The following is a 13,014-nucleotide window of genomic DNA, read 5'->3' as shown; positions in this document are numbered from 1 at the left end:
CTTGTTTTCGTTTGGAGTTGGGTCAAGATCTGTGTGAGTCCAATGTATAACTCCAAAAGAATATGTGAGTACTGGGATGACATATGTGTTTATTGCTTTAACTGTGTGTTTTGCATTTAACTGTGTTCTGAGAATAGCATTTAACCTACTTTGGTATTCTTTAATTAATCTTTGCTTTATTTGTGTATGTTCTGTTAGTTTGGCCTGTTGGAATCCTAAATACTTGTAGAACTCGCCCTCTTCCATGGATTCAATAATGTCTCCATTTCCAAGTGCAAAATCTTCTTTCTTCAGGATTCCTTTTTCTATGTGAACTGTTTTGCATTTATCTAGGCCAAATTCCATTTGTATGTCCTTGGTGTATGAATGTGTGATTTGTAGGAGTTGATGAAGTTGTTTTTGTGTGGATGCATAAAGTTTTATGTCATCCATGTACATGAGATGTGACAGTGTAAACTGTGTTGTTTTTTCATGCCTGATATTGTAGCCATATTGTGTGTTGTTTAACATGTTGGATAATGGGTTTAAGGCTAGGCAGAACCAGAGAGGACTCAAGGAATCTCCTTGAAAAATTCCTCGCCTAATAAAAATTTGGTTTGTTTGTATGGAAGTGTTACTAACCCTGAGATATAGTGTTGTTCTCCAGTGCTGCATAGTGTTTTGAAAGAATGCAATGAGTGATGGATGTATTTTGTACATGTGTAGAATATGTAGCAGCCAACTGTGTGGAACACTGTCGAATGCTTTTCTGTAGTCTATATATGCCATGTGTATGTTTCTGTGTTGTTTGTGTGCTTGCCGTAAAATGACTGAATCTATGAGTAACTGTTCTTTGCATCCCCTGTGATTTCTACAGCAACCTTTTTGTTGTTCAGTTAGAATGTCGTGTTCTTCAATATGTTTTGTATATTTTGTTTGCGAATACAGGATGTCAATAATTTGTAGAGTGTTGGAAGACATGTAATTGGTCTGTATTGTGTGGGGTCTGTGGTATTGTTGTTTTTAGGTTTCATGTAGGTGATGCCCTGAGTAAGAAAATTTGGCATGTCTTGTGGATTGATGATGATGTGTGTTAGGTGTTTAGCTAGTTCCTGGTGCAGTGATGTGAACTTTTTGTACCAGAAATTGTGAATGTTGTCTACACCAGGTGTCTTCCAGTTGTGTGTTCTGTTAACAGTGTATTGGAAATCATGTATGCTTATTTCAACACAGGGCATAGTTGGTATGTTGTGCAAGTTTCTGTTCTCCTCCTCGATCCAGCCTGCTTCAGCATTGTGCGTGACAGCACTGGACCAAAGAGAAGACCAATATGTTGTGAGTTCTTCTTCTGTTGGTGTGCCACTGTGCTGTGTATCAGTGTTTGCTTTGTTATTAATTTGTCTGTAAAAGAGTTTTTCATTGTTTGTAAATAATTTATTTTGTTGTTTTCGTAGTGTACATGTTTTGTATCGTTTGAGTCTACGTGCTTTGGCAGCAAGTTTTTGTTTTAGTGTATCAATGTATTCTGTAATGCGTGTGTTGTGATGTTCGTGTTTTGTGTGTGTTTTTATTTTCTTGAAAATGTTTTTGAGCTGTTTCCTTAATTTGGGTGTTATGTTGTTTTTAGTGTATTGTGTTAGCCTGCCTAATTGCTGTCTAATGTCATTTATTTGTGTTTCTATTCTTCTCTGCCAGGCAGGCTTGTGATAGAATTGTGTTTTCTGTGTATTTGTCTGTGATTGTACTTTCAGTCCATGGTGTGTCACTACTGTGACTGCCCCAGCATAAACTAATGTATGAATGTCTGCGAGTGTAGAAATTGAATGAATGTAGTGTGGTAGTAAGTGAGTGTTTACATAATTTAGTGTTTTTCCTACTTCCTTTGACGTGTTGATTTTTGGTATTCGTGGTCGTTGTGTGGGATCTGTGCCTGTATATTTAGTGAGTGTTTCCTGAAATATAAGTGAGAGCGTATTAACTAAATCTATGTCTATGTTATCAGTGATGGATGAGGAAGTGTCTGTAGTATCATTAGTGGTAATTGTTGTATGTGTGTTATTATCAATGCTTGTTACTGGATTATCCTGACAGGTTACATGATCTTCATTAATGTTAGATGTTTCTCTCTGTTGATGTATTTGATCAGCAACCTGTTGTTTGATAAGTTCAAGTGTTGTTTGTGGAATAAGGTTGTTGTGTATAATTATTCTTTTTTGATCAACAACCCTTTGTTCGGTGACAGTGAGATGAGGATACTGTTGTGTGAATCTATGGTGTAGTTGTTGTCTGTATGCTGTCATGTTTGTTTCGAGTTTTGTGATGGTGTAGTAAGTACGGATGATAAACTCGTTCATTTCTACTGTCCATTTCATCCGTTGGCGTGGTTTTCCAGCCTTTGTGGTCTGTGGATGCATTGCCACTGAAACACCAAGGCTGGGTTGGTTCCTCATATCTGTTGAGGGCATTGCAGTAGCCATGCTTGGGCCAGTGCTGCTTTCGCCACTGGTAACCAAGGGAGACTGTGGCCTATTTTTCAAACGTGAGCCTCTGCCTAACCCACGAACGCAGACCTTGTTAACCCGGGCGACGTCCGAGCCGGTATCACACTTTGATCTAGTTATTACCATAATAAATATCTCCACAGAATGTGGGTGTGGTCACTCTTAGCTTCATTTCTCCCCATAGACCTTACTGGCATGGGTGTCCCTACCAGGAGCTTGTGCTCCAGCCTGCATTGCCCTATGGATCAGTAAAATTACTGGGCTCTCCCATCACGACCAGGTGGTGACCCCGGGAGAAATTATCATCATCATTCATCGTGAACTCGTCTCGATATATATATATATATATAGATACGTCATACTAACCTTGTATAGCTTTGCAGATGATACTTAGAACATAGCACTAATGTTTTCAACTCATTTCTAGGGTCTTCTTCAGGTGTTCTATAAAATTTTTCTGGTGCAATAAGAGTTTGATTCCAATTTTTAGACATTCCAGTCTCCAATGCTTCTATCTTCAAAATTTATTTTTTTAAATTTGAAAATTTAAAACTCCAAAAGATGTGCGCCTGTACCTGATGTTGTAGCGTCATAAATAGCCTACCATGCTCTCGATTGTTGTTTTTCTTTTTTAAAATTGATCAACAAGCCTTTGCAGTCCGCTTTAAGAATTTCTAACGCCTCCAGACTTCGCAGTTGGTTTATATGCCGGGTTTGTTGGATCATTGCCGCTTGTTGTAGATTACGTGTAATGCCGTTTTCATTGACGTATATTGCTAAGACTGTATTGCTTTTCTTTTTTTCAATGTCTGTTTTGTGCTTGCGGAGGCATTGTTTGAGCGATTTTTTTTTTTTTTTTGTAGATCTGACAGCAGATTCGATAGAGACCTCATATATCTCTTGGCGGAATTTTGTATACTCTCGGTGTTCTTTCATTTTCCACCAATCCTTCTCGTTTCTTAACATGGCGAATGTATCTTGCTTACATCCGTAAGCTATTTTTGCATTAGTGTAAACCTCAATTTCTCGATACAGGGACTGCACGCAGCGCTCATATGTTATAGCTATATGGTAGGGAGATGCATCTTGTTGTGGATTCTTTTCTGGAATCCTATTTACTTGGTCTTTAAGTTGGTTTTTTTGCTATCATCATCTGCAGTATAGTATCATCTGCAAAGCTATACAAGGTTAGTACAACATATTTGTATTTATTATCGCTTTGTTCATTGGATGGATTTGATTAAAATTATTACCATTGCAATTTGTATTGTGAACAATTTATAAGTGTGTGAAGCTGATGGGAAGTGAGTAAATGACTTGGGGGGGTTTGGATGCATAGTGATCATGGAACAAAGCTTCCTAGTAAAATTGTGAATTTATGAAGAAGACAGATAATATTTTCATATCATAAGGCTTGGTAGAAACAAGCTGTTAAGTGAGCAAACAATTCAACAAGCAAATCTTATTACACTGGAATTAGAACATTTTCTGTCTATTCAGATTTGCATTTTATTAAAAAACTAAAGATATATGAATCATCTGGAAAAAATATTATTGTTGTTGTCTGTGAATTTTTTATCTCTGTATCAAATTTCACTGAGTTCCAGCCATTCATTCTTGAGATATTGATTTTTATTGATATATTTTATTACACTTAAAAATTCTTTTCTCCTTCAGTCGAAAACATTACATTTTGCAAAATGTCCTCTTGGGGCATTATCATTATGTACATTTTAATTCTAATTTTTTTTGACAAAATTTAAATTTTTAAATAACAGAATATTGAACTTATTTTTAAATTATACTAATCTATAGTAATTTAATGTTTGAACTTTGAATTAGAAGTGGAAAAAATCTAGTTCTGCTTCTGGAACTAGAACTGTTGGAACTGATTTAAGTGTGAAATTATTTAAATGGAAAGGTTTTTGGAACTGCTTAGTCTATTGGACTAGACTGTTCTATGGAATCATTATGTTCTGTCAGAATTGCTGTTGCACTCGACAGTTTCTCATCGGTTATATATATAGATAAAAGCAATATTTGTATCTCTGTTTTTAGCTTTTTTGCTGATCTTCATTACATTTTTCTTGCATATTCTCTGAGACTCTGAGGGAAATATAGACTACCATTAAACCTGGACATCCCACTCCTTGATTTTTGATCTGGAATTAGCCCAGTATATATGACAGGTTTGTATATACACAATTGATCTAGGCCTCTAACAATGTGTACAACTTTATTCCATATTATAAAAGAGCCAAATTAAAACCACGACAATTTTATCCCCCTTTATTAACTACTAAATCTTTTGCCTGATCTGTACTAAATTTTTTATACTTATTCGCTGGGATTTAGAAGAAAACATAGACTTACATGAAATCTGAATGTTCCACTCTCATCCCAATTCGATCTACTTGTCACTTTATGATAACCATAACAACAGTAGGTTAAAAGTCGTGGAACAACAACAATTAGTTTTATGTTCAAATCCAGAGTTCACTGTTCCATTAAAAAATGTATTTATAAAAGTATAAAATGAAGAATGTGTTGGTAGTTCTGGAACTGTCTCGACACTCTGGAATTGTTTCTAGTAGTTCCGAGTCCAGAGTGGTTCTGACTGGAACTATCTAGCTCTAACTCTGGATTGTTTGAAATTAGAAGGTACCACTGCATATTTGTCTTTTATTGGATATGTATTCAAATTTTGAAAAAATTTAATGAGATTGATTTCATTATTCCAGTTTATTAAATAATAATTCATTTGTTTACCAAACTGGCTGTTAGTGATAAAACCACTATATGGTGGGCTGTCCACCCTGGAAGGGAGGGAGGGGATTACAACAGCCCTTAATGGAAAATTAGAGGATTTGCACGACTTGCATATTCTACAAAATTGTATTTGTTATTCAATGTAATCACCAAATTATATCAAAAAATCCTGCAATTATTTTTCCTGTTGGAACCGCTATTAATCACATACAAATTCTGCATAGTAATTATCGGATTTGCACTTATTACGACACAAAACATATTCGTATATCTGATTCTATAAATTACGGTAGAATATCTGGAACCGAAAGTATTGTTTACGAAAATTGCAACCTCGTATTAATATTGACATCGCCGAACTTTCCGAGAGTATGGCAACAATTAAGTAGAGTCAACTGCAGTGTTTGTGGAATCGCTGTCTTCTTAGCATTTAGTGTCAAACCCAAAACAATTTGATACAATCATAGATAAATGCATTCTTGTTTGTTGAAAATATGTAATTTGTCTAAATTAGAGCATTTTCCACAGATACCATTTAAAGGTATTGAAAAAATTAAACCCTTGCAACTTGCTCTGAATAATAATTTGAAATTTATTTCAAAAATTATTTTCAAATTTATCTTTCATTTATTTTTTTACTGTGGAGAATCCATATGCAACATTTTTCATCTTATTGCCTTCCACAGATACATTAATTCACTTATCTACAATGTATTTAACAGTTTATGAACCACAAGAAATGGAAGAAACCAGTGATATCTTCAAAAACATATCTGTAAATCTTACAGGTACAGAAACTGCTGTACAAAAATGATAATTTGAAAACAACTGACCTATGCATGCTTGATGGCAGTTTCTGTACCTGTAAGGTGTACAGGTGTTTTTGGAGATATATCTATAATTTTACTAAAGGTAATTTGAATTTATAGAAAAAGATTTACATATTTAAATGAATAAAATTAAATTAGTTTGTCTTGAAGAAAATGTGTAAAGTTTTGGTTTTATAAATTTAATTAAAATAATTATAAAATTTATTGTATAAGCTTGAATTTTTTTTATTTAATTAAAATTTTTAAAATTACATATCAACGAAAATTGAATTTTTTTTTCAGGGAAGGTGATGCCGAAGTCAGTGCAATTAAAGTAGGTTTTGTGACTTACAGTAATGCAGTCCATTTTTTTAATATCAAGGTTAGTAACATTTTTCACTTCCAAGTAAATTTCATAACTATTTAATTTTCTTTATTTCAGTTGTTTATCTAAATGAATAAATAAGTGTTCATTTGCCACCTTAATGAAATATATATTGCATTTAGTTTACTTTATGTTTAGTTAAAACCAAATTTTAAATGTCAGAGTTAAATTGTGTAAAGATGAAATACTTTGATTAATATTTTTATTAATAAACTAGGAGAGCTTTGTCCCTGACCACCTATAGTGGTCCAACTCCTCCTGCTTTCCCTACTTGTTTCCAATATAGGCTAAACTATTTAATATACAATAAAATATAAATATAACTTTTTCACAAAGTAAAACCTTTGCTTTTGTTCTTCTTCCATCGTTTTTCTCCATCAGCAGTCCATCAAAATTTACAAAGATGTGGAGACGACCTTTCTTTTGAGGCTACTGCCTTCACAGTAAAATATGGTAAAGCATCCTCTGGTGTTCCTGCCACTATCATAATACAGTGGTACCTCGTATAACGGACGCTGCGAACGACGACTTTCTGTTTGGCCGTTACGTGACTCGAGTGACGGACTGGCTGCAAACAACGGACTTTCCGGCATAATTGGTGACTGCTCCGTGGGTGCGTTCTTTAATAGCGGTCGCTCTGCGTCTCCGCTACTACGGGAGTGCGCTGCCGTTTGTAGGCATTTAGGAACGATGGTGAAAGAAAGAAAGATGGCGGCGCTTGCACTATCGATAGTATCATGAAGGAGGAAGCTATAATTCTAAACTATGAGCTTTAAAAGGTAAAAGAAGGGTCCCAATTTAACCATAAAATGGATTATTTGTTGAAAGAGCATTCAAAATAGCCTCGAAAAAAATTCGTAAAGACACTTACATCACCGCGTGCGCTAACTCACGCTTTCACAATTTCTAAATTCTCATTCATAAAACCACATAATGGACCCGGAAACGAAACTAGCTTAGCCATGGAGGACGCCATGTTGCTCTCCACCGTAAACTACTGCTACGAGCGGCCATTTTTGCCATTCGATGGCGCGCACTCCCACCGGAATTTAGGAACGCGTTCCGCGGGAATTTTTTAACGGATGTTGCTCGCGTGGAGTTACGCGGAGGAATAAAAGAACGCACCCATGTTTATTTTTTTATGATACAGTATGGTTATTTTATGCTGCGGAACGAATTAGATGTTTTAACATGTATTTCTATGGGAAAATGCATTTAGTATAACGGACGTTTCGCTTAACGGACATGCACCTGGAACAGATTAAGTACATTATACGAGGTACCACTGTAATACATTTCAGTAAAAATAGTAAAAAAAAACATGGCTGACAGTTATTTACATTTAATATATTTATATTTTATTGTATGTTAAATGTAAATAACCGTCGGCCATGGTTTTTTTACTATTTTTATCAATAGGCTAAACTATTTATAACAAAAAATTTCGATAAAATATATGCCTTTGTCTATCTAATCCAAAGTAAGGATTCTATAATGTAAACATAGTTCACATCCATTTCAAAATGAATTGTACCTACACATTCAAATTAATTGGAATAAATATTTATGTTGGTAACCACACACCCGAAATCACAGAAGGACATAACATATTTGTTTATTTGTCTATAAACCCTTTTTAGTGGTTACCAAGATAGGTGATTGTATCTGACAACTAGTACATCGTGCAACTTTCTTGTATCGCGATACAATTGAAGTAGAGCCAGAAGGAAAGAAGTGATCCCTGTACCTGTTAGGCACAGAAGAGGCAATTTTCATATGATATCTGATGGACACGGACAGGTTAACTTTACACTTGCCACCACAAAAGAAGCTATCCTCTTACCTGCACCCCCTTGGGAGACATGATCTGTGCATTGGCCAGGTATGGAGAGACAATTCAAGGAAACAAAGCAATCGATGACAATTGCTTTGTTCTTGTGTTTTGTTTGTTTTTCATGCCTATTTTCCATTAGGTGCACACAATACTGTTTTATTTTTGACTGCTAGGCCTTCCATTAGCTGCACTTGTAGCAGAGAGCACAGTCATTATAATATCTTTGTATATTGAAAATGAAGTTATGGACTCCTGTTTCTTGGCTCTCTTATATATAACAGAGCAAAAATATGGCAGTCGGTCAAAAAATGACTCCCCAAGATTTTACTTTTGTATTTGGGACCTTGAAACATCAAGAAATGCAAAACGTTTAGTTTTTTTATGTATGGATGGATGTGTGTTTGTGTGTTGCACAATTTTGTTTACTGTCTTCAAAGATTAATAACTCCTATGCTTTTGAAAATTTCAGAAATTTTGCAGGAAAGTTTATGTATTAGAAAGATTCGTGCTATTAAATTTTGGCGGTTTAAGGTCGATAGGGTGGGGAGATAGAGTGGTCATGTGTCATATCTTGCATAGAGTTGGACTTAATGACAATTTTACTTATTATTAGTATTTAAAATTTTTTATAAAACCATTCCTACTCTCAAAATTAAGCTTTTTGACATTATATAATAATTAAAAATGTAAACAGGTTTTTTAAATGAAATATCATAACAGATAGCACCACCAGAATTTTAAATGTTGCTGGGAAAGTAAAGCGATTCATTGCCTGATTTTTTTACGTTTAAATGGACTCTCATTACATTTCTGTATTCCTTGTCTCAATTAAAGGAAAATGGCAAAGTTTTATCAAATTCGATCTATTAAATTTTGAGAACAAACTCAATTTTATAAGCCCATACAAGACATGCTAGCGACCGTGAAACTTTGCACGACAAAGTCATACAATTTGTATACTATTGATTTGTCGCGTGGGCTCGTGAAACCACCTTACATCTCAAACGAAGTCACAGACCCACATTTTTTAATTGCATTTTTGGATTTTGCATCGAAACGAATGGAAAATGGCAAAGTTTAATCAAAATTTATCGAATGGATTTTGAAAATGAACACAATACTGTAAGCCTAATAGAAGCTTCGCAAACGCTCTGCTTCAAATATTGCTAATTTTAGCTTTATATTGAAAAAAAAAACAGTTTTTATTTGATTTGCATATAAAGCTTTCAGATTTTTTTCATCAAATTAAACAGAATAGCCTCCAGTTTTTAGAACGAAAAAGTATTCTTTTTTTCAAATCAGTCAAATGTCATGATTTATATTTTTTTATTATGATGTAGAAAATGATTAATAATATTTCTTCAAACTTGTTTTGTCTAGAATTTTTCACCTAAGAATTGATACTAGACTGACCTTTTTTGCACATTTTTAGCAGTTCTGATATATATTTGAAGCAAATGTTTTTGCCTTTTTTCGGGGGCCAGACTCGGGCTTTTTATCAAAAATTTTTGTTTTTAGCCAATCTTTTCAATTTGGAACAGTTTTTGACAAAAAAAGGTTCTGGAACAAGTTCTATTTAAATTAATTAACTGCCCATTTTTTCAATAATGTCATTAACCAACATCATTAACATCCAAGCACTTAACAAATTTCACACCTCTCAATAAATTATTAGAGAAAATTATTAATTATGGCTGGTACATAATAAATCTAAAATATTGTTAACTTTATAACTGTTTGTGAATGTATGTTCCTAAAACATGTCTCCTTGTATAGGATTGTCTACAAGCACTTTCCATGCATTGGAAATCACTTCAGCATCCTTACAGTTTGTGCGCCTTCCCTATTGCGAGGTTTTATAAATTTCCCATGCTGGCCCCCGAAAGAGGCCAAAAACGTTTCCAGCAATTCTGATGTATATATGAAGTAAACGTGCAAAAAGGACAGTCTATTATCAATTTATATGGAAGTTTCAGCTGGAAAGAAGTTTTTATACCTAAGAATCCAAATCTGTATCTCTCAAGGATTTCAAACACCATTTCTCTCACCTTACTGTTAACACAGGAGTCCATAAAACTCGTCATTTTTGGTAACGCAGTCCAAACGATCAATTAATGCCGAATTATCGGGCTAGCAAATGGCTATAGTAGTAATAATAATTTAAAATAATTTGGTACTAGAGTTAGGTGTTAGGCGCCATCTCTTGCTAAATTTAATAATTAGAATTTTAATTAAATAATTTAAATAAATTTAGGCCTAACTGGAAGAAAAGAAATGGCCCGAAGCGGGACTCGAACCCGCAACTTCTGCTATCCGTGCAGACACGTTACCAGTTACGCTACCCGGACCTCCGACCGCTCTCCTCTTCCAGTTGATATAAGATTACCACACGACCGGCGGTCATTACAATGCCGACTGGGGACACATTAATTGCCCACGTCCTCCCAAAGGCACTCAACCGTAAATTTGTAAAGGCACTCAACCGGCCATTTGCTAGCCCGATAATTCGGCATTGGTTGATCGTTATCTATAACGGGCTAGTAGTTGTTTATTTATAACGCAGTCCAAATTGAGTCGAGTGTCAATTAGCCCAGATGTTCCATTTTTAATCGAACACGCCTGTATTTCTAAAAGTAATAGATACAGTTTTAACGAGAACTGACAAAGTAGTATAAACATACTTGTTACTGCTTTAACACACGTTTTATCCCAAGAGAGTTCAAGCAGTTTTCCTGGATTACTTTATATAACTTCTGTAAATTTTTTTCCTATTGGTAATTAAATTTGATTTACATTACATAATTTTTATTTTAAAGGTTAGTATTATAAAAAATTTGATCAAATTTTGAAAAGTTATGATGGAAACTTGCCTTTTATTATTGTATTCAAAATTTATAATTACAATTTCTACTATATTTAAAGAAGAATTCTAAAATAATTGTTTTCTTTTATAGGAAAAATTGACCCAACCTCAAATGCTTACTGTTTCAGATATCGAAGATATGTTTGTTCCTCTTATAGATGGATTTTTTGTTTCTCTAGAAGAAGCAGAATCAGTAATAGATAGGTATTATTTTTTGTACATAATGTAATATATTTAATATTTGCTTAAATAATTAACTAGTGAGGTTAGTCTAATGTTTACGAATCAAGGAATCGATATGTCATTTGTTTTAAAACTTGATCAGTTTATCACATTCAAAAATGAGTTTTTTGGAATAGTTACAATTTATACAATTTTTTAAAATTATAAAAGCATCTCAGAATTTTTCTAACTAGTATTGCTAATACATTTATAGGTGCATTTTTTAAAAAAATAGAACCTAAATCAATTCATGCTTATGTAAGATATACAATACACAATTATAAAGCAATGTGAAAAAAATTGGCTATTTTCAAAACAAAAGTTAAATGTAAATTCTTAGAAGTGACTGCATCAGCATTAACCATAGTACACAACCATTTGTCATGCTGTGAACATTTCTTATTCTAATATTTCAGTCTTCTTAATTGAACTTCTTCAGAAGATATCTGAATTTTGCATTCTAAAAAGAACAATGCTGCCACTTACAATGTAAACTATTTTAGAATAAGTTTTCATTTTTGGAACAAGACAAATTTTGAAAGCACACTTATTGGACTTTTGTGTATTGAATAGAATATCATGATAAATGCTAGAAAATAAAAACCCAAACTACATGTATATATATTGTTTTTGTGTTTTTATCATGATATAAACAAAGCAGAAAAACTCTAATTCATACTTTACAAACTTTACTCCAGTATTTATAATCTCTACTCTAGCAAATTAATCACTAACATGTAATCTTGACACTATTTATACTGCAGTATCCTCATAATTAGCTCACTCTTAGGTTTTTATCAAGCAACACTTTCCAGGCTGCTGAAATTGTAGCAGTTTCTCTATAAGATGATACAATAAGGTCACTTACATACCATTGGGCTGTCGTATATGATGATACCCCAGACTGTCACACTAGCTGTGGGGGTGGAGTGCCACTCCAAAGTGTAAGCAGGATTGAGGTGTTCACCATGGGCCTCCAGACACGAACACAGCCTCTGTTGGTGTCCAAAATGAATCTGGATTTGTCGCTATAGATGATCCAGTTCTGTTCTGTTGCAGTCCAATCCCATTGGGATTGACACCACTCCAAACAGAGGCAACGGTGGGTGGTGTCAATGGCAGCACATGTAATGGCTGCTGCAATATCAAATGTTCCTCACTTAGGCACCTCGAAATGGTATGGACAGACGTGGGGTCCTGTACTAATAGTACCACTTGTGTCCGGGTGGCAGACAATGAAACAGTTGGCCGTGCGAGTGCTTGTTGGAGGAGCAGTGCTCCTCTCGGGCTAGTGGTATGTCGAGGGCCTCTCGAGCCTGGGCATCGTGTGTGAGCTCTCGCTCGTCCACTGTTCCCAACACCACAGTGTTGTGAGAATGGCTTAGATGGCAGGCTATTTGGTAAGACAAACATCCGGCTTCTCTCACCCAATGATCATTTTCTTCTCACTTTGTTAGTTGTTCATACTGTCTTGGATTATGACGTAATTTCTAGTGATCCTCTGCAACAGGTAAACTACAGACAGGTCATATTTTGACTATACAAATAATTTTGGGTCTATGCAGAATTATCCTTTTTAATTGTCCAACTAGAGACAGACGGTAACAACTTAAACCGACAAAAGACATTAAAAAATACAAACAATACAATTG

At 34.5% G+C, this 13,014-nt stretch overlaps 1 protein-coding gene across 2 annotated transcripts in view; it reads left to right on the top strand.

Moving 5' to 3' along the window:
* LOC136979443 (protein transport protein Sec24C-like) overlaps positions 1-13,014 on the top strand; it is an 80,010-nt gene that overhangs the window by 41,947 nt on the left and 25,049 nt on the right. For both annotated transcript variants that reach the window (XM_067275446.1, XM_067275447.1), the window contains exons 9-10: positions 6,362-6,440; positions 11,232-11,344. In XM_067275446.1, coding sequence (XP_067131547.1) covers positions 6,362-6,440; positions 11,232-11,344 — 192 coding nt within the window. The remainder of the gene's footprint in view (positions 1-6,361; positions 6,441-11,231; positions 11,345-13,014) is intronic.

This window comes from Centruroides vittatus, unplaced genomic scaffold (assembly GCF_030686945.1).
Source record: "Centruroides vittatus isolate TY-2023 unplaced genomic scaffold, ASM3068694v2 contig_620, whole genome shotgun sequence".
NCBI classification, from domain to species: Eukaryota; Metazoa; Arthropoda; class Arachnida; order Scorpiones; family Buthidae; genus Centruroides; species Centruroides vittatus.
This window is presented reverse-complemented; position numbering and strand designations above follow the sequence as displayed.